The 26,023-nt window shown below is 43.4% G+C and overlaps 1 protein-coding gene across 6 annotated transcripts in view; it reads left to right on the top strand.

The window, feature by feature from the left end:
- LOC118290068 (kelch-like protein 29) overlaps positions 1-26,023 on the top strand; it is a 192,074-nt gene that overhangs the window by 77,353 nt on the left and 88,698 nt on the right. For all 6 annotated transcript variants that reach the window (XM_035617404.2, XM_035617406.2, XM_035617405.2 and 3 more), the window contains 2 exons: positions 19,376-19,523; positions 22,641-23,150. In XM_035617404.2, coding sequence (XP_035473297.1) covers positions 19,376-19,523; positions 22,641-23,150 — 658 coding nt within the window. The remainder of the gene's footprint in view (positions 1-19,375; positions 19,524-22,640; positions 23,151-26,023) is intronic.

Here is a 26,023-nt window from a genome sequence, read left to right as displayed (position 1 = left end):
AAAAGTGTTTTAAAACTAAAACAATGTCTGTCCATACAAGCGTTTTAGCTTCGGTCCATACTAACACATCTAAATGCGTATATCAATGACCATTCACATACACTGAGCATGTGCGTACGGGTGTAAACAGGAAGCAGATTGTCCGTTATGCAGTTGGTTGCTTAGTTGCTTAGTGGATGTAGACCGTATGTTAAAGTTTTAGAGCAGAATACAGAAGGATACTAGCACACCCTACTATTGTTGTACTGTTTCTCAAGATCACAATTCTTCTGTTAAATCACCACATGGGGTGGAACTCAACAGCTCAGACTTCTCACACAGGGACAAGGGGAAGTAGACGCTGCCCTTCTTCTAAGGAACCTGAAATCCAAAAGCCTTGATGTATCTCATAGACAATTTTAATATTTTTTGAATTTAAAATCTTAATCTGTAAATTAACTTTTATAAGTGGAAGTAAATATAATGGAAAGTACAACAAAATTAGAATACCTGAGTAATTGTACTTTACCAAGGAAATTGAGGTGGGAAAGGGTAAAAGCTTGTTGGTTTGGCTGAGGATACTCAGAGCCAATAAACAATTTGATGAGCTTTGCTTATAATGTCATAACACCTATCCATTCATCCATTCATCTATTTACCTTCTGCACTGGCTTATCATGCTGAGCATCACTGTGTGTATCAACAAGCACTGACCCAGCAGTGGAGTACACCCTGGTCAGGTCACTAGTCAATATCTAAAGGTAAAACACAAAGACACCCAGCCTTCATGTCTAGACTGGCACAGTCACAGGTTCAAACTCGGGGCCTTCCCGCTGTGAGGCAGCAGTGGAAACTGTGCAAGTGTTGGGCCTTTCATGACAATGAAGAACATCTTACAAAACAGCAACGCATTCAAAATAACGATGGAAACGATTCATCTGCACTGTGGGTACATTTACCGCATCGATGTGTTTCCATAAAAGTCACTAATACATACCAGAAACAGGAGCAGTGACTATTCGAGAGTCCCTGTAGATGGTGTTCAGTGATTATAAGTTTTGAAGATATGAATGAGGTCATATGAGGTCAGTTTGATTTCAGTTCCTTCAACATCAATTTTTCCAACCCTGTGTGTGGTAGCAGTTGCTCCTATGCAGTCTCTGAAATCCCTGCTGCTGAAACCAACAGCAGGCTCTCAGGGTTACCTACATTTTAGAGTCCCTCCGATCCCTTACGCATGTTTTGAAAGTTAAAAAAAACTGCAGCTCATCATCTGAGGAACAACAAAAGGCCACACAGTTTGTATTCCGCCGTTATTCTGCTCACATAACTGCACTGCCAACGATATTGCAGCCGCAATCAGATTAGATACTTCTGGGAAATAACAGTTGATAATGTTTGAAGAGGAGGATAATATCCCTATTCAAATTAGCCGGCAAATTGGAATGGAATAAATTGTCTGTTCAACATAATATTTCACTGAGTCTAGAGGCAAAGCCATCCAGAAGTAATTGAAAGCAATTAGATTATGATTACTAAATTTGATTAATCTGGATGGATTACACTGCTGGTTTGAAAGAAGTAATCTGAGATCAGTAATATGTACCAAAATTCATTTTTCAGGTAAACCTCTACTTGGGTAATGCATTGTAGCACTTCTGAAAAAGTAGTGGATGTTTTTTATAACATTTTCAGCGCAATATGAAGTTCTGCTCTGTGCAGTAACATCCACTTAAAATTTGTGTTAATTTAAGTTTTCTCCCTTTTTACGCGACTTTGAGTCCTCTCGGACTTGGTTGGCAACAAGATCAGCTATAAAAGTTATTTCCAACAAACTAGGAGTAAACTAATTTCTCCGTAATCAATCATTGTCAGTGTTACAGCTTTATTAAATGAAGTAATTACTTTATAATTGCTTGGTGCTGGAGTGGAGCACTTCTTTACATATCGGTGCGATTATGACTTGAATTGCTGTACAGTACATGTGTGCCAGCACCATCACAGCAGAGGAGCACAGGACACTGCTCGTGTTGTCTGGGACTTGTTTAGGATGCACCGTCAGTGGAGCACTGTTGTCACGGCGCCAGTGGACCTGGCGGGTCTGATTCAGTGTGGTTCTCCGCCATCCACGCCGGGAGGTACTGTCTGTCATTGCCTGTCATTTAGGGCGAAAGAGAGAGTGTGTGCGTGTCGCGACTTGACACAAATGATAATGTAAGGTATGATTGTTGTACCGCTGCCTGCTCCCCCCTTCCATTATGACATCCCCCTTTTCATTTGATCCATTACAGGTGCTATTACTGTGAGCTATAGCGTAAATGTCAGCCCAGTTTGGGTCACATTTCCATTTTGCTCCGGAAAAAAAAAAGGAAATAGGAAAAAGAGGATGCCTCTGTCCCACAACACAGCCGTTCCCTGTGTGTTGAAGTTGTTTTTGTTGCTGTTGGAAATTCTCCAGCTGCCATCTCAATTAAGGAGCTGATTTCGAGGGCCTGTTTGCAAAGTCTCGCCACATCTTGAGTGTCTCCTGATGACACGCTGTATGTCACAACAGCGCATAAAGAGAACACTCTCAAGGTCAGATTGAAATTGGAACCATTTCATCACGAGGCATTATGGGAAGTGCTGCGCATGTGAGGGAGCAATAAATATTGTCAAACGCGAGCCAAGCGCAGTCGGTACATACAACACTTGTGTGTGTTACTTTAAGGGCCAGGATTTATTGCGGACCTGTTTCTTTTTTGCGGCGCTGTTTAAATGCTGCCTGATCCATGACCAACCTCCGAGTGAAGTCATGTCTTCTTCCCTTCTTACTCTTGATGCCACCATGAGTCCTCACGCACAGACTTGCTAATGAGGATCAGAACAATCATCAAAGGAGAATGGAAAATGTCATTAGCGTAGCATTTCATTAAAAGGTGGTGCGGGGGCCTCTCTGTGCGGAGTTTGCTTGTTTTCCTGCTCCTCCCCATGGCCCAAAGACGTGCAGGTTAGGTTAATTACAAACTCTAAATTTCCCAAAGGTGTGGATGTGAGCATGGATGGTTCTTTGTCTCTATTTAGCTGTTTACAGGCACGCACTGAAATCCGGACATTTTCCAGGACTTCTCCGGAGGGGCTTTTAAAATGCAAATGTCCGCCAATGTTGCCCCGTAACTTTGAGTGGGCCCATGTCAGAATTAAGCATGAAAAAACCCTAGAGGATTCACAGCGAGCAAGTGGGCGCTCTATCCAGGCACCACCCCATCGCCTCAATGTTCCGGACGTGTTCTCCTTCTGCGTTCTTCATATGTGAATACTAAACCCCGTAAGATGTCCAGACCCAATTTTCGGGACATTTTCTGGAGGTCATGTCTGAAAACATCTTATGTCAGTCCTGTGTTTGACAGGCGACCTCTCACCCAATGTCAGTAGTCAGCCCCCCATCATCTTTAAGGATTAGCTGTTTTGCGAATTGTTGGATGAACACGGTAAAAAATTGAAATGTATGTATTGTTTATTGATGAAAACTAAGGGACCATGTGACAGACGTGTTGATCTGCACACAACTAGACTGTTTCCTAAATTACTTTGCTATGGTAGTGCTCAAGTTCATGTCCATTAACACAAAAGAAACCCCTCAAACTATTAAATCTACCATGTTACGATTCACAGCTCACAGATTTGACGAGAAAAGAAAATCTCTGCTCCAAAGGGCATTCTCCGTTTGACACAGTATAGGACTTGTTCACTTGCGAGACAAATCTTAATTATATTTCAACCACTCGGACTGAAAATATATGCTGAGTTTTGCCAAGGGCACAAAGAGCTCAGTGTTTATTCTGCTCTGGAGTAGACTGTTTGTTGACTTGCAGTCAGTCATGAAAAGTCTTTGCAAGTACTTCCCCTAATTCGTTCTTGAAGGGCAGTCAAGGCTGCATCACATTAAATCACAGAAAGTATGGAACAAGCCAATTGAAAATCGACTGAATTATTATCTTGGCCTTTGTGAACTCACAATAAAGATTATTGAGACTGAGGGTGAATGTCTTGTTACTGCAAATTTTGTGCGCCATCTCGGAAATGAAACATTTTATGCAGAGCTGTGTGTGTGTGTGTGTGTGTGTGTGTGTGTGTGTGTGTGTGTGTGTGTGTGTGTGTGTGTGTGTGTGTGTGTGTGTGTGTGTGTGTGTGTGTGTGTGTGTGTGTGTGTGTGTGTGTGTGTGTGTGTGTGTGTGTGGTAAAAGCAGAGTGTAATTTGGCTTTGTCTGTTCCCCAGCAGAGTGATCACCTTGACGAGGTTAAAAATGAATAAGTGCACTTGAATAAACCATTTTTTTTTGAGTTACAGCTGCTGATATAAACCATGTCAGGCAAACAGCCGACCACTCATTCGGGTCCAGCCGGTTTCTTTATTACCACATTTCCTCAAATTGTGACCCAGACCTTTATTTACAACAACTGCAGATGGTAACAGGACTTTATTAAGGGCAGCTCATAATGGCCTCTATTTCTAATTCCCTGTGTTTGATTTGTGTAATTGGCCATATTTTATTACCAACTCTTGTTTTGATCCACTCGTTTGCCTCAGTTCTCTGTCCTCTCCTCCTGGGGTAGAACTGCGTACACACACACACACAAACACACACACGAACTTGAAAGAGTATATTTGAATTGAGGTATTGCTATTTTTACCTAAGTAAAATATCTTCATTCTTCAGACTAATACATCAGCAGGTAGCACTGAGTCTTACTACATTAACCTTAAACCAGTAGCTGGATTTTCTGTACAGGAGGTGACACTGCAGAAATCAATCAGAAATGTCTCTCATTGAGACAAAAAAAAGCCATAGGTCATCTGTGACGGCACTTCATTGCGGCCAATAGTTACATTTTATCATTAGATAACATTTAATTGCCGTAATTATAATGACGAGATTAAAGGCGGAACTCAGATGACGTTGTTCATAGTGCGACACAGTCTGCGTTAGGAGGAGGTGTGGGTGGACGGATGAGTCAAAACCTCTTGACATGGGAGTGTTTTTGTTTCAACCATGACTGTCTCAAGACATAAACCATGTGTTTGTTATTGTAACCATGACAACAAAGGTTGTATTACCTTAAGGAAATCATTATTTTGTCTTTATCTAAAACTTACCAAGTAGTTGACTAATGAACAGATAGTTCCATCAACTTAACTGTGTTTTTGTAATTGTAACAAAGGCAATGAAAAGGTCTGGCACCCTACTACCTGAAGAATATTTTGGTATATAATATATATAATTTTTTGGGGGGGGATTTAATTTTTCATTGATGGTTAATGTTTTAGTGAAAATCAAGAGGTCTACCGATCTTAATCCAGCTAACATGAAAGAAAGGACTGAAGAACTCTCACAATAAGAGCCTTGTAATACTGAATCTCAAACACCTACACGCTTTAACAAAAGGCTGTTTCCGGTTAAAAGAGTTGAATACAAACATAAAACGACATGACGCAAATGGATTTCAGTTGTTGCGACTTGCTGACTCCAAAGAGCATCTTTGTTCTTCAAGACTTTTTCCTATTGTCCACCAAGTACACACGCTGCAGTTTTCTCTCTTCGAATTGTGAGCTGACATTTGCTCGCGATTTGTTCACTTCCTGGCATGATGGCCCCTCCGCCGTGTCCAGCGTTCTTTATTTTATATTACGGTGCCCCTCAATGATCTAGGTTGAGCTATCATTTCCTAAAGACTGTTTTTTCCCCCCTCCTGCTGCTGAAGGCATCTACTTAAAATGTATTGTGGTCAAAGAAAAAGGGAACATTAATATTCATCAGCTGGAGACAGAGGGAGAAGACAAAATGTAATAGTTGTTCTAATTCAAATCCTTTAAATTTGTATTGAGCGAGGTAAGGATGTGACCAGAAATCTCCCGGTGCGTGACCCGCATATTTCCCCGGTAAATGAGACATGTTAAATGATGTGCCAGAGGGAAAATGGGTCTTTTCAGGGAGCACACACTGTTCTGATCATCACAGATAACCAAGCTGGAAGGCCAGGGACCTAATTTAAGGGCTGTTTACCATACGCCAGGTTTTCCATAGAGCTGCACACGGCTGCAGAAATGGGAGAAAGGGGGAGAAAACCTGCAAGAGAGAAAAATAAAGGAATTTGTTATTTACTTCTTTTTTTTCTTCTCCACAGTTTACAGAGACACCGGTAATTAATAATTCCATCTCATCTTGACTTCCTATGTTGCAAGTGTTTTGTGAGCTCCTCCCCAGTCTTTGTGTACTCTGCAACCGACAATGAGGCACTACAGGAAAACAGGGCCCACTTTTATCAAATACAAAGAGGTGGGACCTGATTAATTCCAGGGCACATCTTATGGTCGTATCATCGTCGGCTGATCATGAGACTTCAGGCAACAAAAAAGGGCACCGTTTTTTAATCAGAGTCATAATTCTGGATCAGTTCTTAAGTGGGATTTGTCTCTAAACAAGTGATTGTTGTCACTTCTCAACATGTTCAGACAGCTCACAGTCGAGGTGTAACAATAAATGATGAACAATGAGCTTTCTGTCTCTGTCAAAATCTTATTATCTTGGCATTTTGCCCCCCCTTCTTACACTTATCCCATTCATCTCTACCAACCACCCAGACATCCAGGTGCTGGGACTAGTCTCCCACACACACACAGCAGAACCACACATTTTTTCTCTCTCGTTCAACTGGCAAAGCCCTCTATCGGGAAATGGAATTATGACGCGTCCACTTGGAGCAAGAGAGAAAATAGTGTGGCGTGAGAGTGGTTCGAGGACTTAGCAGAGTGTCCGACTTTGACAAAACTATGATCTCCCCAGGGTCAAGTTTTTTCTTTCTGTGCCCAAACCTTAAACATACCAGTGTTTGATCAGAAAGTGGTTTCATGCTGCTGTCCTCGTGATGGCGAGCTTCAGATCAGAATATTCAGAATATATTGTGAGTGTTGTTGTGGGAGGCAGGTACAAACCGCACATTTTGTCAGTGTCATTGTGAGGACTTGTGGCAACTGGTTTTCATTGCTGCAATTGTGACCATTGGGCCAACCATTTCATTTACATTTAGAAATCTACAATGAGTGTATTGTATGGAATCCCAGATAGCTGTGAGTGTGAGAGGACATTCTCCTATGAGTCACACCAGGTTGAATAATACCAACTTCAGGGAATAAAAACAGTCCACAGGTCTAATTAGAGCATTGTAGCTGCTACATTCCCAAGTTCTGTGTACAACACTGACATCGTGTTGAAGTTGTTGTTGCAGTTATTTTTGGTATTCACAATTTATTTGACAGTCATAGAGGGTGCTGTGAACTGGCTGGGGCTCTGACTTTTGGCCTTCCGTGATGCCTTCGCCGGGCACTTCGCTCCCTCCAGAGTTATGGGGCACTTGACTTGGTAGATTTTGCATACCAATGAGAAATGGGGGGGGGGGGGGGGGCTCTCTTTCTTTTGCGCTCCAATATACAGCCTCATTTCATCAGCTTAACGGCCTCATTTAAATGAGCCTAATGACTCTTACTAATGTCCGGGCATGGCCGAGAGATTGCGACTGTTCTCAAAAGCAGTGTCCTCCGCATGCACGTTGTATATCTCCATTATGTGGCCTGGTCTCTGTCGAAAACACAACCTTTTATGTGTCGTCTCCCCTTGCCCAAGAGTGAAATTATTATAATTCAACGTGTTATACAGTTTACAGGTTAAAAATTCCCGACATTTCAAAACACAATGGATTTTGCAGAAAACTGTGGTTTAGTCGAATAAGTTTGCGCTGCATACATTTTGCAACAAAACTAAATGTTGCTTAGTAATTGCCCAAAAAGTTTAACTTCGCTCTTTATGTAGTTGTTATAAGTGTTTCCCACTTCTTTTGCTTCATTGCTTCCTAGCATTTCTTTTGACAGCTAAATTGAGCACTGGAAAAGGCACTGGACTGCTAATGCCTAGATATGTTTTCAGGTCGGCCCTTTTTTTCCAATTAAGATAATACATTTTAAGAGGGAAAAGTTTAATCTCCACTTTGAGTCGTTATTAGGACTATTAGCTGTCTGCCCGCCATCCCCATCACTGCCTGTGATGACTCCGCTGTGTCTCGCTCAATGTGCAGTCTGATAGTTTCCATTAAAGATCAGAGTGTGAAACCAGCACTTGGCTACCCTGTTATGGATCAATTTGAATAAAGGACTTAGCCTGGCGTCAACACAGATCGATATGCGGACGGGCTTCCTGATGTGGTCATAACCACCAAAGCAGGCCCATTATCTGAAGCGCTCTTGTCAAAGACAAATGTAAAAGCACATACGGTCGAATGTATGACAGGAAATCAATGCCCCCCGATAGGGACTGAAACCTGACAGCTCAATAAGCTTGGGAGGGAAGATGTTCCCTCTTATTCCTCCTCGTCCTTCCCTTCCCACCATAACTGTATCCTATTCCTACAAGGGACTTAACAGCTCAACCCTGCAGACTATTTCAGATTACAAGCTCCTGTCAACAAGTGCACAGGGAACCAGTGTGTAAGGGAAATATGAATGTGTGTACAACACAGGTGCCGCCGCTGACAACAGAGGTGTCTTTAAAGCCCGTCTCCTGTGGCGTCATTACCTCATTCAGATGCAGTAAAGGGGCTTCGCACACTCCTGGTCAAGAACAGGGACCTTTAGCTCATGTCCCCTGAAAACCTCATGCCACAACTAGCTGCGTCAGCTGCTGCCAAGGCACTGAGATATGGAGGTGTGTGAGTTCTTACACTTATTGTTCCCGCAACAAGAAGCATTTGTGAAACTACAATTTTTCCTTGGACAAATGGAGATAGACAGATTTGTTGTAGCCGAGGAGTATCTGAACTGCAAACGGTCTCTGCTTTTTTTTGCATTTCATTGATCAGTGCGGGTGTGTGATGTGTCTTCTTACATTAGTGAGACGACGGAGAAAGGAGACAACTCGGGCAGCAGGCCCCACTTCCATGTGCACGGGTATGCTGGTTTTATATTTGGCTGCAGGAGCAGTTTTTAGTAACATGACTCATCCGTGTAAGTGATTAGTCATCTAACTGATTAACGTTGTCGGTCTGCGTCCGTGGAGCGGAAACACTTTTTCATCTCTCACTTTATCACATAACAAAATAACTAAACTGAATTAAAAAAAAACGAATCATTTTATAAATGCCAAAGCCCAGTTAGCCTTAAATGTTTTCTCAAGAAAGCAGGTTTTTTTTTGAGAGAGAGGGGGGCGGTTGTTTTTGTAGTCCTAGTTTTCATAGACTTGATGTGTGCATGTACTCGCCACTGTGGTCCAAAGCTAATTGTTGTAAGTCTTCCCATGTCTCACTGGCACAGGCACTAATAGAATAGATAGTGATTCTCGTCCTCTCTGTTTAATGGCAAAAATAGGGAAGAACGCTACCATGCCAACTGGCCAGAGGAAGTCAACAAGTTTACTGTTTGTATGATATAACTGCAGTTCAACGGCAGTATATGAGTCCACTGAAGAGAGCCAGACACCCTCGTGTGAGAACAACAACGTGGACTTGCACACTGCATCAATTTTAGCTTTTGAAAAATGTACCTTCACACCAGACAGAGTTTTTCCAGTATGAATAAAAAAGCAGAGAAAAAAAATAAAAAAACATCAACTCACAAAGAACATAGAGGATACAGTTTTATAGCTGGTATAAATTTCTTTCTTTCTGACAGAAATAGTTAAAGTCAGGAATTCATGACCATTACATTTCTTGGAATGGCATTTTATATTAAAGAATAGACTTGCACAATCCTTGACAATTTTCAAGGCAGACCGGACTTTTGTAACTAGTTGTTCAGTCACTTTGGAATCTTTTTATTATTTTTTATATATATATATATATATATATATATTTTTTTTTTTTTACTAAATAGCGTAAAGGAGCGCTGTAAAGGAATAAGACAAGACGTTTTCTAAGATTTGTCGGTGGGGTCACCGACAAATCTTCAAAAACATCCTAATTTTAGTTGTCAGTTGTAACTCTCGACACAGGATACGGGCCTTGAAATTACTTCTGCCATCTGTGTGGAATGGCATTTGCATTTGAAAACCCAACAACATTAGAGCAAATCAAGGGAAGCTCATTCACAGGCAGTTGAAAGGCACTTCCAAACAGACAGAAAGAAAAAGCGTTCCCCATAATTCAAGCGAAGGTCTGTTTATCCACCTGCCGCAGTGTAGTTCATGGCTATTGCTCAGTTTCTTTAAGGGTTTTGGATCCCTAATGACCCCAGCATGTTTCTGAAGGGTATATCTTACCCCAAGCTGTGCTCTGTGTGGACCCCCCCCTTGTGCCTGCAGGAGCAAAGGGCTGCGCTGACCACTTTATCCTGTGGGATAAAACCTCTTTCAGTCTCCTCTCCCACCCGGGGGGGAGAAGATGGCTGGAGCTCAAAGACTGACGACTCAAAAGCTGGAACACCGCCACAGGCTACACATGTGGCTGCCTGTGCATTTGCTTGATGAGAACTTTTGGGCAGATGAAGTCAGACTCATCATGTCATTTGCATACAAAGATCTGCACACAGCATACAATCGCATTATCTTGTGAGGCTCAGACATTGACCATTAAAGTACACTTGATTCCTTTTGCTGGAAACCGCACAGTAGTGTACGAAAAAGTCTGCAAAAAAAAACAGCTAGTAAGATGAGGCTTGTAGGCACACTGGTAATTAGATACTTTAGTGGAGAGTCATGACTGATGCAGCTTCTTCCTGCATCTCACTTAATACTGCTATTCTTAGGCACCTCCAATGAGAGGTGATGGGCTCCCTGCAGCAGGCGTATTCATGTCAAGAGTTCACGTGAGTAGAGCTGATACATTTGGCCATTGTACCGCTATAATGCTGCAGCACTGCATCATTAATTAAGCACATTTGCTGGAAACACCAGCCATTGGCTGTGCCTGTGTTTTCAGTTTAATTACTCACACTTATACTCTGATAAGAGAGTTTGCCTTCCGGGTGGCTGAGGTGATGTAACACTGTAAAATGCTTTAGCATGTGCCTGTCAGCAGACTGAATTCTATTGTATGGAAATGGTTTGGAAAATTTAAAGAGGCGACAAACGACTCGCGCCCCCTAGTGGTTCCAGGTGATATTATCGGTCGGTCACTGTCGTTTGGGCCGCTGCAGTAGCGAGACGTCAGTAAGGACGCTGGCACTTTTCCTCAGGGCTCCTGAGGAAGTTGTCAACACCACTTTTGAAAATACCAGAGGAGAAGAAAGAATTTTGTACGCTGAAGCTCCTACTTCATTTTCTGGCTCCTAGCGTTAACTAGCGGCAGCGTTACCAATGCCAGCAGCCTGGCTACTATGTCCAAAGCAGCCGTAAAAAATTAATTTCAATTTCAACAAAGAACGTTGAGTCAAATGTCGGTTTGTTTATAATAAGCTGTAGAAGGAAGGCAAATTGCATGTCGTTTTTGAAGCCTCTCCAGTCCCGTAGCTCTCTCCATGGAGGGGAATGCCCGTCTGAGGTTCACTCTCGTTTTATCTCTTTTTCTATCACTCTCCTTCATCACCTGCTTTTGTTCCTCCATCAACAGGATTCAATTTCTCTTGCGAAGTTGGTGATTCCATCACCGTTGTTAGATACCAGGAGAACGCTATTCTCCTCCTTGTTTTAGTTACACCGTGGGTGACGCAGGTCCTTTATGCCGTAAATCTTTTCGTCATTTTTCCGCGTAACCCCCCTTCCAGTGGCCAAGAGAATGACAAGGTGACAGCCATAGGTGACCAGTTTAATCGCAGATGGTGTGGTTTTTCTCTCACCATTAAGCTCAAACATTACCTTGCATATTTTAATACTACCGGGTCTAAAATAATCAACTTCAGATTTCATATTTTGGTATTTTGTCAGAGCAGAATGGGTGTTGGCCGTGCAGAAAACCGATTTTTTTGTACTTGCTGTCTGTATTGACCAAAGGCTGCCTCTTTGTCTGCCAGATCTCTCAGTACCCGGCGAAATTCAATAGGGTGCTCCATGGGATAGAAGCATCCATCTAACTGCCTGACTGCTCTGTCACATTTATGATCTATCTGCCTATGAATACATCACAGCACGGGTCTCATTGCTCATCAAACATGTTTCAGACCGCCGAGATACCCGCTCTTCACCATAAATGCTAATGCTGAATGTTATTCCCCCCTCTAGTTAGTGTCTCTGTATGAGCACCAAGTCAAATGGAACGACATAGATACCTTCTTAGAGATGATCTGCACGACGTCTAGCTCTTGTTGGCGAACACATGGGCTCTCTTGACCTCCAGAGTTTCGTTGAACCTCGCCACAGTGAGCAAAGCAAATACCTTTCTAGAGCACTGTCTCCTGCCCCTCCACCATCACCGCCCTTTTGTCACCTACTGTCCAAGAAGGAACAAGTCCAGAGAGGGTTGCGTTTAATTCAATCAAAACTATTGAGCTCGCTACAATAGCGACGTGATTTCACAAGAACCTTTCATAAACACTTCACATTCTGCGGTGTTAACCTAATTGCGTTCCAGTGAAGAAAGAGAAGAATTCACAAAAAATTCCACTGTTAAGGCCAAGTAGAAGTGCGGTATGTCAGAGAGCCATTGGAAGGTGTATTCACATGATGGTAATGAAATTCTTTTGTAGACACAGTTTGTGGGTTTGAACTTGAACCGGTGTCAGACAGTGCAGTAAACTCCCCACACTGCACTCTTGGCAAATTACATATTGTTTCCTGTCATTTTGCAATATCAATAGAAATTCAATTTATTCTTTAGTGCTAAATGGCTGTTTGCCCAGTTAACATTCATTTATTACAGCCATACTTAGTCTATGCTCACTGGCACACGCACACACACACACACTCACAGAAAAGACCAAATATAGTGGTCATTTTTGCCTCGATTTCAGCCACCGACAGGAGCTACACAGTCGTCTCCTGCCCGTGTGACAGGCGGTGGATATTTTGTTCCCCAAACACTCACCACATATCAGGCGGGGTCATGCCCTGCTGGAGACCTGTGTCTCTCACTGTCCCGGTCAGTGCCAGTGGAGGGCAACGTGCTCCCTGACATGCTCTCCAGGGAGGTGTTGCCATGACACGAGGAAACCTGCACAGCTCACATGTCCAAGCACTGGTCCCCCTCTGTAAGGAGCCTCACCGTGTCACCCTGTGTCCCAGAAAAGACACGTTTGCGGTGCTGCAACAGCCCAGCCACTTACACTGTCTGCAGGAGAAAAGAAAATACAAGAAAAGGAGGGCTTGAGGTGCTGTTTCGAGGGCAAAGACTGCAACCTCATGGGATATTAGGCGTGGTTTCCAGCACTGCTTTTCCACTGAAGCTTGTCGGCCTCACCCCTGCGATCACGCTTCTTCTCCAGCGAGCGTGTGCGTCGAGCCAGGGGTGGCCGAGCCATCGGAGTGTCTTAGCTAGAATTTCAGTGGATGTGAAGTCTGTTCCCCTTCAGTTGTTTTGCCCGGGGGCTTGAAATTATACAGTCCGTATCCGTGGCCCTTTCTATGGTGTAACAATAGTATATATACCAGCCAGGGGTATATATACGGGGGTCAGTGTTAAATGTTGGTGTCTGGAAGGATCCTGGGTTTGTTTGGATTTTTCAATTTTTTCCACAACCAGCGGGAATGGCAGAGATTTGTCTGGGATAGTGATATCGCTTCGATGTGGACGGTGATTACAGATTTTCTGCGTAATTCTGTAAGAAAGAGTCATGTGTTGTAAATGGTGATGAGGAGCATTGTTCGGTACGTCAATGGAAAAATAAACAGAATTTGACTTCTTTTGTGCATATAATGTTTTATAATTTGCGTCAACAACATCCACATATTAGCTCTTAAAACACATTTAGCAGCCAATTTTCTTTCAACTCATTGTTACCGCTCTCTATTTGGACCCGATACTTTGTTCCCTCTCATTTTTGACAACAATAGTGAGAAAAGGCAAGATGAAAGGCTGATTAGGGCAAGTAATAATTTCAACTTGTGGGATTAAATTGTGCAATCTGAGCCCCTTATGGAGGTGTATTCTTAGTTACCAGCAGCAGAGAGGGCTTTTATAATAGCGTTGCTAAATATTTTTTTGTCTATAATTCCTCTGTTCAAAAGTGTAATCTACTTAATTCACAACACGGTATTTAAACGCCACACATGTTTTGCTTGTCTCACGAACATTTTACATCTAAAAACCATGGATATTTAATTATTTACATTAGAGACCAGCTACTGTGAAAGTAAATATTACATGAATTTCCACCACGCTGGTCGCCGCTTTTTTGGTGCACGGCGCCATTTTAAGATGGCTGCCAAATATAGCGCTGTAGTCCCTTTTGTTTACTCGTGAGATACTCCGCTAGGTTCCAGTCTAATAGATTGGACACAGCCGCCCCCATGGTTCGGCTCCGGCGTTCAGCACCATTATGAAGGAAGCCCAGAACAAATCCACTTCACATTTAGGTGTCAGCGCGTTGTCATGGAAAGGAGATTCCCTTATACAGTAAGTGAATAATGTCCGAAAAGAAAATGAGTTGTTCGTTTTTCTACACTCCTAAATGCCCCTGGTCAGTTTTCAGAATCGTTTGGACGGAGCAAGAGGAGGAAAAGAAGTAGTTTTTTTCCCCCTTTCTTCACTTTAGAAAAGCTGAAAAAGATCTGTCTGAGACAAAGATACAGGCTATGTGATGGACGGCTGTGTCTTACTCTGCCTCTCAACCTTTCACTCCTTCCTGCTCTGCCATTCTCTCCGTTTCTTTTCACAGAGGAATTCGATCATCTTCCACATTTCAGCCAAATTCACTGTATGTCCATGCCTGGCCAAAGGGAAGGAAAAAAAACATTCTGTCGGGGGTTGAATTTCATTTCCTTCTCGCATATGCTGTTTTTCTATGATTTGTTCATGGTGCGGAATTACAGCGAGATATTTTTTTCAGGGGCGTGCACCCTATAGCAAGGCACGGCCGCGTGTGCTGTTATTGAAATTTTGATTCTGATTAAATTTGTGTACATGCATCTCCCCAGAGATAGCCGGCTCATTGCGGAGGTGTCTTTCCCCCGGATTCATTTAAATTAAACCATGGTGGCAGCTCCGCTCTCGACCAACGGGAATCCAGGAAATTCCTGACTTCCATTTATTTCGAAGTGGACTAACGGCAAAGCCTATCAGGAAAACAACTGCACATGAACCGCCCGTCCTGATTACCATGTCAGCCGCATGGTATCACACAAGCGTGCACCCCCTCCTCGCCCACGGCCTGTTATTTTCCTCTCGCGTGTGGCGTCTTTGCCACCGGACGAACACTGAACCTTAAAAGGTAGAACATAATCACCCGGTGTCGCGCTGGCCCTGCACCCTGCACATTACTATCTCATTGTGTCTGGCAGTTGTGCTAATGACATTTCACGAGATTAGCTTTTCACTGTGCTGTTGATGACCTGCTCTGTGTGTTTATTTGTGTGTGTGAGCACTGTTCTCTACTTAAGGCCCCAGCTCTACGTCAGCCGTCCTCTCTTCTTTTCTTCTTCTTCTCCGCTTTCTCAAAACCTACTTTTCTCTCACTCCTGCACTTTTTTTTCACCCAGACCTGTTATTAAATCTCATGGCAGTTAGTTGATTTGATCAGCGTGTGCTGTAACGTTGTTTACCGCAATGGGACCTGGGTGTTATAGACATACTCATCTCTCTGTCTCTCTCTTTTTTTCCCCCGTCTTTCTTGCCATTTCTCCCCGAGTCGAGCAATAAAGTTATTTCTCTGGGGACATGAAAGCCATCTCTTAACCCGAGGGGAGCGCATGTGTTCTGGTTGCGGTATATCAACCCATGGCCCGGGCACGATACGCACAAAGAGCTCGAGGCCTATGCAGAGTGTTCACGGCGGCTGTTTTCCGTCAAAAGCCCGGTGTCCTACCCGGTGTTAGTGTGGGATTGAACTGGTGCAATAACTCACAGACGAGGGCCGGCTCAAACAAAATGTGAAGGCAAACACAAAAGCCTTGAGCAAACATTTTCTGTTTATTTGGATGTGGATGATGTGGATGACTCAAAGCAACCAAAGCCCAGAGCCCTGGATCACCACCGGGGGCCCTTCCTATATGTCCCCACAGCAGATGGTGGCCAGTGGCAAAAGGGTCTGGAGGCACAATAATGCCGCTCGCTGTTGCAGGAAGGCAAAGAGCTCATAGTGACAGTCGTCAGCCATGTCCGAGAAAAAACTAGCTGATCCGCCAGCCAGGATCGGTCTGCCGTCTCTGCTTCCCGGGACGGGGGAGGACGAGTATATATTTCGGCCTGATGCATCTTGATTTTATCTTCCTCCCTTCACTGATGCACTGATTCTGACATGTCCGCAACATTCAGAGGTTTGAGAAGGGGGAAGGATTCTCCTAGTTCTGCTGCATGTGTGTGCTCACGGGAGAAGCAGAAGGATAGCTTCCTCCAACTCTGAGATTTTTTCTTTTTTTAAAAATGTTGAATATAGGACAACATCACTTCAACATTTCCATAGCCACGTTTGAGCATGTTGTAAAAAGCAATTATTAGAATTATTGAAACTGTCATCATTTTCTGAAATTAATCAAATACTATTAGTTTTTGATCATCAACATATTTAAAAAAATAAATATTTAAAAGCTCTTCTGGCTTGGATATGAGGATTTCCTGTTTTAGTTTTTTTTCTTTATTCTGCTTATGCTATATAAGGAATGTCTAGATCCCCCTGTTTTTGCAGCTATATTCGGATTCATGTGACTAGGTATGCATGTGTCCAAACAGGATTGCACCTTTATATGTGTCTGTGCGTGTGTGCGAGTGCCACATTCCACACTTGCAGTATGTGGTCCATATGCGTGGATGTTGCGTACGGTACCCTCCCCTCCTCCCCAGCCAGCTTGACAACAAACACAGAATGGCTTGGCACGACTCAGAAGTTATCTATCTGGCTCCCGTCCTGTTCTCCAGCGTGGTTTTTGTCGAGTCAGAGGAAACCATCTGCTGCCCGGTGATAATGGGCGGCCGGGGAGGAGGGGACCAGAAATAGGGAGAGCAAATAAAATTGAGAGAAAATGGCAGGCGCTGTCCCAGAACCTACGCTACCTTCCTGCCTGCCTGCAGCAAGTCTGCCATCTTAATAAACATCCCGTCTGATATCTCCTGGCTTGCGCGCACGTGTGCTTGTGTGTGTGCGTGTGCGTGTGTGTGTGTGTGTGTGTGTGTTCGTGTTCGGTGTGCGCGCGTGCATGCGTACAGACACCTGTATTTTTACCTGCTGTGCATGCTTGTGAACGCTTGTGTTTCCAGAATGTTTGTGTGTGTGTGTGTATTTTCTATCTAACCTTGATCAATTTCAAGTCTGGATTGTTTCTGTGCTCCGCTGATATGCTGTCAATGTGATGGCTCTGACTAAGAACCCTTTTTTTTTTTTTTTCTTCTTCTCCTTCTTTTTTTTTTTTTTACCCCTGCTGTACTAAAACTATGACAGATGGATTGCCTTTCAGGAGAGGAGATTTTTCCGGTTTCTTTGGCCCATTTTAGGTAAATGGGTGGGAGTATTAATAAGTGCAGGGGCTAAAGGAGAATAAGCGAGTCACTGCTGTGAGTTAATGAGGACTTACCTATACAGAGGAGAAGGTAAAGCATGGCTGGAGAGGAATACAGCAAGGCACACTGAGTAGAGGAGGAAGAAATGCTCATTAAAACAAATAGTGGGCTGTAGAATGCAACTCTCCACCTTGAGAAAAATGCTCTGAATTTCCCCTCTCTAAGTCTCCTGGGCTCTTGGAGGGAATTGAGCGCTTAGGGCATTCTCTGAGTAAACCATTTCAGTTTTCTCTTGTCTCAAGTCGACAGGTTGAGCTGGACAAAAAAGACCTGACAGCCTGTCTACCCCTAAACCCAGCGTCATTCTCTCTCTCTCTCTCCATCACTCTGTTTTGCCTTGAGATGTTTCCTTTCGCTGTTAAAAAAAATAAATATATATATATATATATATATATATATATATTTCTTTTGCCTCCAGCACTTACAAACTGTCAGGAAACTTTCACTATAGATTTATCAAGCAACACTCATTGAACTTCTCTGCTATTGTGTGTTTTTTGTTTTTTTTCCATTAAAGAGCAGATGTTTTGCTGCATTAATACCATGTAATGTGTTAAATGCCCCGTAACGCTGTGATAAACCCATCAGCTATGGGAAATCCATCAGCAGGCGGTGGAATTTTACAGAAATGGCATGGATCCCATATGTAAAGCTGCACACTTAAATCAACGCGATTTGAATTGTTTGCGGTTTGCGTTTTTTTTTTTTTTTTTTGTCGCGGAGTCAGCGCGCAGTCTGGCGGACCTTGTCCGCGTTGCTGTCGGAATGCATGACGCCATGCTTGATGAAGTGGACGGCGGGTCAGAGAGGATAATGGAATTGAGGGATGCAGGGATCAGCCAGCAGGACACAGGAGGGGCCTGGTGACCAGGTCTTTTCTATTAACTCTGGAGGCTGGATGGGTGAGCAGGGGAGTCAGGCTTGGCTCTGCCCCCTCTCCTGCCTGGTTGTTAGACCGAGCTTCCAAACTGCAGATAGGGAGAGCAAATATTGCTCAGGGGTCCAGTGGTGATTAACCCTGTGTTTTCATCAGCCTGGGCTTGCCCGATAACATTTCTTACTCCCCTACCAGAGCAGAAATATTGGAGATATGGCCGCAGAGAAAGGCTTAGGGAACTTTCATTTTGGTTTGGTGTAGTTGAATTGAATTTAGACACCCCCCCCCCCCCCCCTGCACATATTGTCACCTTGCTTTTTCATTTTCTCTCCAGTTACCCCCTTCTTTTAAACCCCAGCAAAGGGGTGTCTTTCTGTTTACTCTATTTGTTGCATCTCTGACCAGAATGACTTATCTCACTTGTCTGAACACAATATTTAATTCATTGCAAAAATTAAGATATACAGAATCTCAGGGTCTCCTGATTTGAATGTATTCCACACTAGAAATTAACTGTTATTACTTTCTAAAAGTAATAACAGTTACTTCAAAGTCTTCAAAGACACATGAGGCTATAAACAAGTTTTTTTTCCCCTATTCCCTTTATACAGTATATGTTCTGTAATCAGCACTCACTCGCTCACTGCTGATTATATGCTATGCTCTCACGTCAGCACTTTAGAGAACAGGTCAGATGGCTGTGATTTGTTTGCTATTTTCATCACTAATGAATGAACTATTGTACTTAAACTTCGGATGTTGATGGCATTGATTTGAGGGTCATTTACGAACAAGGTGCCCCGTGTGTGATAGAGACATCAGGGGGCGTAAAGTGGTTTGCTATTAATTCTAACACGTGTCTTTGGTTTTTTTTTGTTCTCTAATGATGATGTTGCTGTTGTTGCTGCTGTGCAGGTCGCTGGTCTGTCACCTGGAGACAGCCAAGCCCCGGGACTGCTGCTGGCTCCTGGGGTGAGGTGGGGACAGACGCCCATCAACCAGCTCACACCGTGGGATACCGATGAGCCCCCTGCCAAGCAACATCGAGACAGCGAGCCCACCGGTAATGAATCACACATATACACACACCCACCCACACACACACACACACACACACACACACACACACACACTGACAGACACATCCACTGGTTCCACATGATGTGAGCTCACGGTAATATAAGCTTTACATCATCAGTATGCCTGCTCACGGCAGATCTATCCATGTACATGGACCGCTCACTTGCACTCACACTCGTGTGTTTCAGTCAAGACAGCTGTGGCCAGCTACACTAGCATCCGATGCTAATGAGGCCTCTTGGCTGCCTTGCCCTACATAAAATACACGCTTGCCTCCACAACATGCATACTTTACATACACAATCAAGCATGATGTACATCCACAAATGGCATCTTTACATGAACCAGATTAATTATGCATATGATTATCAAAATGTCGGTGGGATATTAAGATGTTTCAAAAATAACAACACACGAGTAAAGGAATAAATCCATATTGTTCCCTTGTCTTTCACCACCGTTACTCTGCTCTCATTTTATTGTCCTTGTTAATGTTATTGTGTCACTAACTGAAGCTGATTTAGTCTAAATTAAACCTATGAAGTGAAACAAAGTCCTCCAAATGATCTCCACCAGGTCTAATTTAGATTTCGACCTTATTCTGTTCACGCCATGTTAAAACGTGTGCGGAGAGACCGCGGCACCCCGGCGCAGCGAGCACTCCCGACATTAATGAGTTAAGCCAATGTCGAAGTTTTGGTTTTTTTTTTGCTCTTATTGTAATGAACTCATCCAGAATAGGTCTGCCCTTGGGCGGTTAATTTCCTTCTATTGCTTTACTGGCCTCTGCCTCCTTCTCATCGCAAATGTGTCTCATTTAAGAATAATACTGGCACGGAGCTTCTTTTTTTTTCCAGTGGAAATTCTGGCTCAACAAATCCAGATTGTAGACAGCTGTTACTCTGTGGCAGCAAAGCGTCATGCTGAAAAACACGTTTCAGCTCTGCTACTGCCTTCCCAGCTCGCCTCCTAATTATGATGCACATATCTTGCATAGCCAAGAGGAGTGTTTCTGTTCCAAGTGTTGCGGAAACTTTCGGAGGGTCTCTCGCGACGGAAGGATGCAGTTGTGATAAAAAGTAAGGAAAGTAAGCGAGCTGTGTTTCTGCCTCCTGTGGTTGTGCGCCCCCACCCCCTGCTGTGTGGCCACAGCCACCCGCTGTGAATTGAGGGCCTGGCTGAATTAGCCATGACGTTCCAGAGACCTTATAATCGTGTGTAAGTGAACAAGGCGTTGGCCCCCCCACACACACACACACACACACACACACACACACACACACACTCACTCACTCACTCACTCACTCACTCACTCACTCACTCACTCACTCACTCACTCACTCACTCACTCACTCACTCACTCACTCACTCACTCACTCACTCACTCACTCACTCACTCACTCACTCACTCACTCACTCACTCACTCACTCACTCACTCACTCACTCACTCACTCACTCACTCACTCACTCCCTCCCTCCCTCCCTCCCTCCCTACCTACCTACCTACAGCTCGATTGAAGCGTGAGGAGAGTGAGATGTCACCGACCCGGCACGCTGTCGCATGTGACACTCAAATCCGAGCATAGTGTTGCATATTGATTTGCGTGTGTGCGCCATTCCGAACTGTGACTGGCGTTTGCAAAGAAGTCAACTCCTCTCCACACTTCACTGAGCTGTGTTGCCGGAAAGTTGTCTGCCAACTGTGCCGGAATTAATCAACGGTTTCTTTCTACGGAAACTTCACTGCTGTGTGTCTGTTGAAGAAAGTTTGTCTTTGAAAGCAAAGTTTTATTTTAACTTTAGTTTCCTTGAACAACAATACTTTGATTCCATGTTTTAGACTAAAGCGAATTGTGGAGTAAATAAATATGAAAAAAATAATAAGTGGAGCTTTTAAAAAGGGAAAAGCCATCTTAATTCTTAGGTACAAGCCATCGATCAAAACCATTGAGTGCATTTAATGTTAATGTTACTTGATTTTCAGGCAGGGTCTATACAGTACATGTAGGTCAATGTTGGGTCATGAGGAAATTATTTGCCTTATTATTTATTTTTTCCAGTAAAAAGACTAAGGAAGTGGCAGAGGACGAGAGCATAGAATTGGAGGACAGATAGAATATGTAATAAGTTGTAAGGAAAGTCATTACTGCCTTAAAACCTTGAAAGATTATGTGATATGGACTTTTTATATGAACCCATTTGATTAGAATTCTTATTATCAAGACGTGCTACAAAAGAGAGGAAGTGAAATACTACGTTGGTGATGATTAGCTCAATGACATGTGAATCTTGAACTGAATTGGCCTCTCCTCGAGTCTCCGCTCTGTCTTTCTTTCTTTTCTCCTCTCTTTATTTATCTGTGCCTCCCCTCCTCTTCCCTGGCCAGACTATTGTATTAGCAAGGTTAGTATTATGAATAATGTGGGCTTAGCTTTCTTTTTCCTCAGCTTTTTGGATGCTGTGATTTAGCCTTTTGGCCCGTTGGCAGACTGATAGGCTATTTTAGGAGCTTGGACTATGGCAGGAGGAGCTGAGGGAGATGGGGGAGTAGGAGCAAATCAGAGAGGGTGGAAGACGGCGTTCAGGTCCAATATGGCCATGTCTTCCCAGGACACCCTCAGCATCTAACGCCTCCGGGCAGAGGAATGATTGGCTCGGAGTGTCTGGGTAAACACAAGCTCCTACGCAGATAATAGTGCCAACTTCCACATGCATTGAGCATGTATACTTTCAGAAGAGCATTTGTTCATCCAGTAGAAAAAAGAAATTATCTCATTATAATGTTGATCTTTTTTGGAGATCTGTACACGGCTTCGGATATTTTGTGCTTTCATATTTAGTCTTGAGTTGGAAACAAAGTTCGACTGAAGCAGAGTGGCACACTGACAGTTGTGTGGAGTGGAACAGGAGTGAGCTGGAGTCTGTCTTTCTTTTGTCATCTCATACCAGACATAAAATCAGCAACTTGCCCTTGTATTTGTCTATGGGTTGCTAAAATACTACTTCTCACACTTACCTAAATTTTCACATTGTTTTATGGTGTAAAAGCTGGGAATACAGTTGATTGATTCTTTTTCTTCTGTTCTGTTTGTCAATCAGGTCCTGGCAGCTGGGCTGCACCAATAGCGGCGGTGAGCCAGCCCAGCCTCCTGCCCCACACCTACGCCCTCCCTCAACCGCCGTCCTTCAACCACAGTGTGACTGCGCAGTCACCGATCATCGGAGTAACCCCATCCATCCAGACGCCAGTGCCCCCGCAACACCCGCTCATGACCGCCCACTTCCAGCTGACGCCTCATTCGACGCAGCAGCCACCCTCCATGGTGCTGACCATGCCCAGCCAGCCTCACTACCCTTCAGCTCAGCCCACTGCCCAGGCCAACCACGTGGTCCATCCGAGCCCTCACAGCGTAATGGGCAACGGCCACCTAACCTCTCACCCCAGCCTCCTCCAGCACCCCGCACTGCCTCTGACCAATGGACAGGCCGCAGTAGCAGCGCAGGCCCAACCAACGGCCGCAGACAATCAGGACGGTCCTAACGGGCTGCAAATGCTCCGGACGGTGGGAATGGGAAAGTACGAGTTCAGTGACCCGGGACATCCGAAAGGTAAGCACTGGCAGCCTCACTCAGCTGATGCGCTCAGCACAGGAGGCTTTGATAATGTTTTTTCTTTTTTAAGAATCGCTCTCCTCCAGATATGGAACCTGTCAGGACTAACTTTCAAAGGCTAAATCAAAGCAGATCTGCTCAGCTGGCAATCTAAGCTCAGGAGTGAATCCAAGAGGGAGAGGTGTCAGGTATTAAATCAATGTAGTCTTAGCGCTCTATTCCATGTGACCTCCCTTATGTGAGGCGGTGCTGGAATGAAACACATAGGCCCCTGCCCTCTGTCTGTATACCAGAGCGGTCTCGATGCCAACAGTCATAAACAAGGCCACAAACACTCTAAGCAAGGGGTTGTTAAAATACAACTTGCAACCACAGCCAATTCACTTCAAAGCTTCGCCAAGGTCACCAAGAACGGATGTGCAGCTGAAGCAGCAGTAAGACGTGGCAGGGACCTTAAAAAAATCCAAAAGCTGGTTGAATTTTAGTTTTGTGATTACCAAGGTCTAAAAAGGTCTTGAAGTGTAGGAGGGTAGGAATTAACTAGGATCTGGGGCAGAAAGAATGGCTTTTTTTATTCAGTTCTAGTTTTATTTTTCCAGTATTTTAAATCCATCAACAATGGGAGGGCTGACCATGAAATGTAAACAGCGATATTACGACTGTTGACCCTATTCTGAATAAGATATTATTTCGATTATATTTACATATATTCCTACATGACATTTCCATTCATTTTCCCGTCTACGTGTTACAGAGCATAGTCCTATTATGACGTCTGGCAGAAAATGCCAAGAAAAACTCCAACAGGACGTCATAATGCGATTAAGACTAATAAATGTCCACATAATACTCCATATTTGATATGATATTTCATTTGATTATTGCTTATTATGTTTATAACACGATTCAGGTTAAGGTAATCTGAAAATGCTGTTTACATGGCAGTTTCTCATTCAGACTTTTGTCTTAACAGGGACAACATTAACGGTGGATTATTGCTGTCAATGTAAACATAGTTAATGACCATCTCCGCAACATCCAATACCTAGTTCGTTGTACCTATTGAATAGGTAGTGTACAGTGCTCTTGTTAGGTGTCGGTAGTTCACCTTGTCTGGCTGTGATCTGCATTTTAATCTAGAATGAGAACGTGTTCATCCAGATTGTGATATGAAGGCTGCACGGAAAAAACAAAAAAGAAACCCAAGCAGACCGCTGCTGTTGATAGTTTGGCTGTATGTAAAAAAAAAATTTCAAGCACCACGTTGATTTATGAGAGATGAAGTAGCGTGTGTGTCTTGGTTAATTTTGACCTTATTTCAGAAATTGTGTTGTGAGCAACATGACGTTGGTAATTTAGGAGCAGATGCAGAGGCAAGGCAAAGTATGTTGAAGCATTTTGGAATGACCTGGTTTTCTGCATTTATTGTGAACAAAAAGTTCATTGTAAAATGAACTTCACATAAGTCACATAAGTATAGACCGACATAATGTGCATGATCGAATAACACACAAACAGTTATGATCTTTTGTGTATTTATTAAACACCCAGGAAAGTGGGTGGAAAAAGTCGACACATGGTTTTCAAGAACACAGTGTTTTGGTTTGAATAATATTTTTACTTGTGAAAATAGAAATGAATTAATATTGAGATTGATTGAAATCATATTACTCAACCCTTTACATGAATTGGTCAGTTCTGGAATGATAATTCTTTGTTTACATCTGAAAGACGTCATAAGATTTAATTCCAAAAAAGTGTGCAGATGCCATGCATAAGCTTCTAAAAACCTGCAATACTGCACAAAGTGGATATTTTGTGAAAAAGAATACTACGCAGCGGCAGCATCTGAATTGTCGTGCTCTGAAATTGGATGAAAGGTGTGTCAGGTTTATCTTTTCACCGCTCACGAGGCCTGCTAAATACGAGCCAGGAAGAGCTTTCAGCCTCTGCCCTGACATCTCTCTCGAAATCGTTTGAAGCCGTGTTGACTTGCACTGTGTTTGTGAAGGTGCGCCGCTGCTCCGGCTTCATGCCTGAGTCTGTGAGCCATAAATTGGTGTTTGGTTTAACCTTGGAGTTTATGACGCTGGGCGCGAGAAACAGATGCTCGCAATCCCCAGACCAATTTTCGCATTTAATGACGCTTTTAATTTAGGTTTAGATTGTTTTCTTTTTCCTGACTCATTTTGATCAATAAAATGTGCGCAAATGAACTTGTGGATTGCACAAAAAGCAATTATTTTGGGGCCTGCCTGCGATATATATTGAAATGAGACTGCAGGTAGAATTGGAAACGGATAATTAGATGAGCTTGACGGCTTGGTCCAGTCTCTGTCGAAATGAGACGTAAAATATACTGTCGTGATCCATTAACCGTGTACGTGTCAAAATATACTGACCTTCTTCTAACAAATCATCTATAGAAGAAGATATAGTTTTTAACAGGAATTACAGTATTTATAAAGAGCCCTTTTAAAGGAATGGAAAAGATGCAGGATTGTTGGAAGTCAGGAGTGGAAACACTGTTGCTGTGATGATTCATATTAAGATTTAAATCAATATATTCAGTTTGTATGGTTACAGTTTTGTCAGCTGCTGTATTTCAAAGACGGGAGGAGGAAAACGCCCGTGTCAATTTTCTAGACATCATACACACTTGTGTAGCCTTCTATGAAGGTCGCACTGCAAATAGAGGCACTTGAATCTCACATCTCCTCAACCATTTAGGCAGTTTTCCCCCCTCCTCCATGTTCAGGCGGTGAACAGACATTAGTAAGCATGCCATTGGGGCGATATCACAAGGACAGTGGGAATGGGTAAAATGTGGAGCACTAAGAAATTTGCAGCCATGACATCTCCTCAGCAGA

The sequence above is a fragment of the Scophthalmus maximus genome, chromosome 18 (assembly GCF_022379125.1).
Source record: "Scophthalmus maximus strain ysfricsl-2021 chromosome 18, ASM2237912v1, whole genome shotgun sequence".
Taxonomy (NCBI): Eukaryota; Metazoa; Chordata; class Actinopteri; order Pleuronectiformes; family Scophthalmidae; genus Scophthalmus; species Scophthalmus maximus.
The sequence above is the reverse complement of the archived record's forward strand: the minus strand, read 5'-3'. Positions and strand labels throughout refer to the sequence as shown.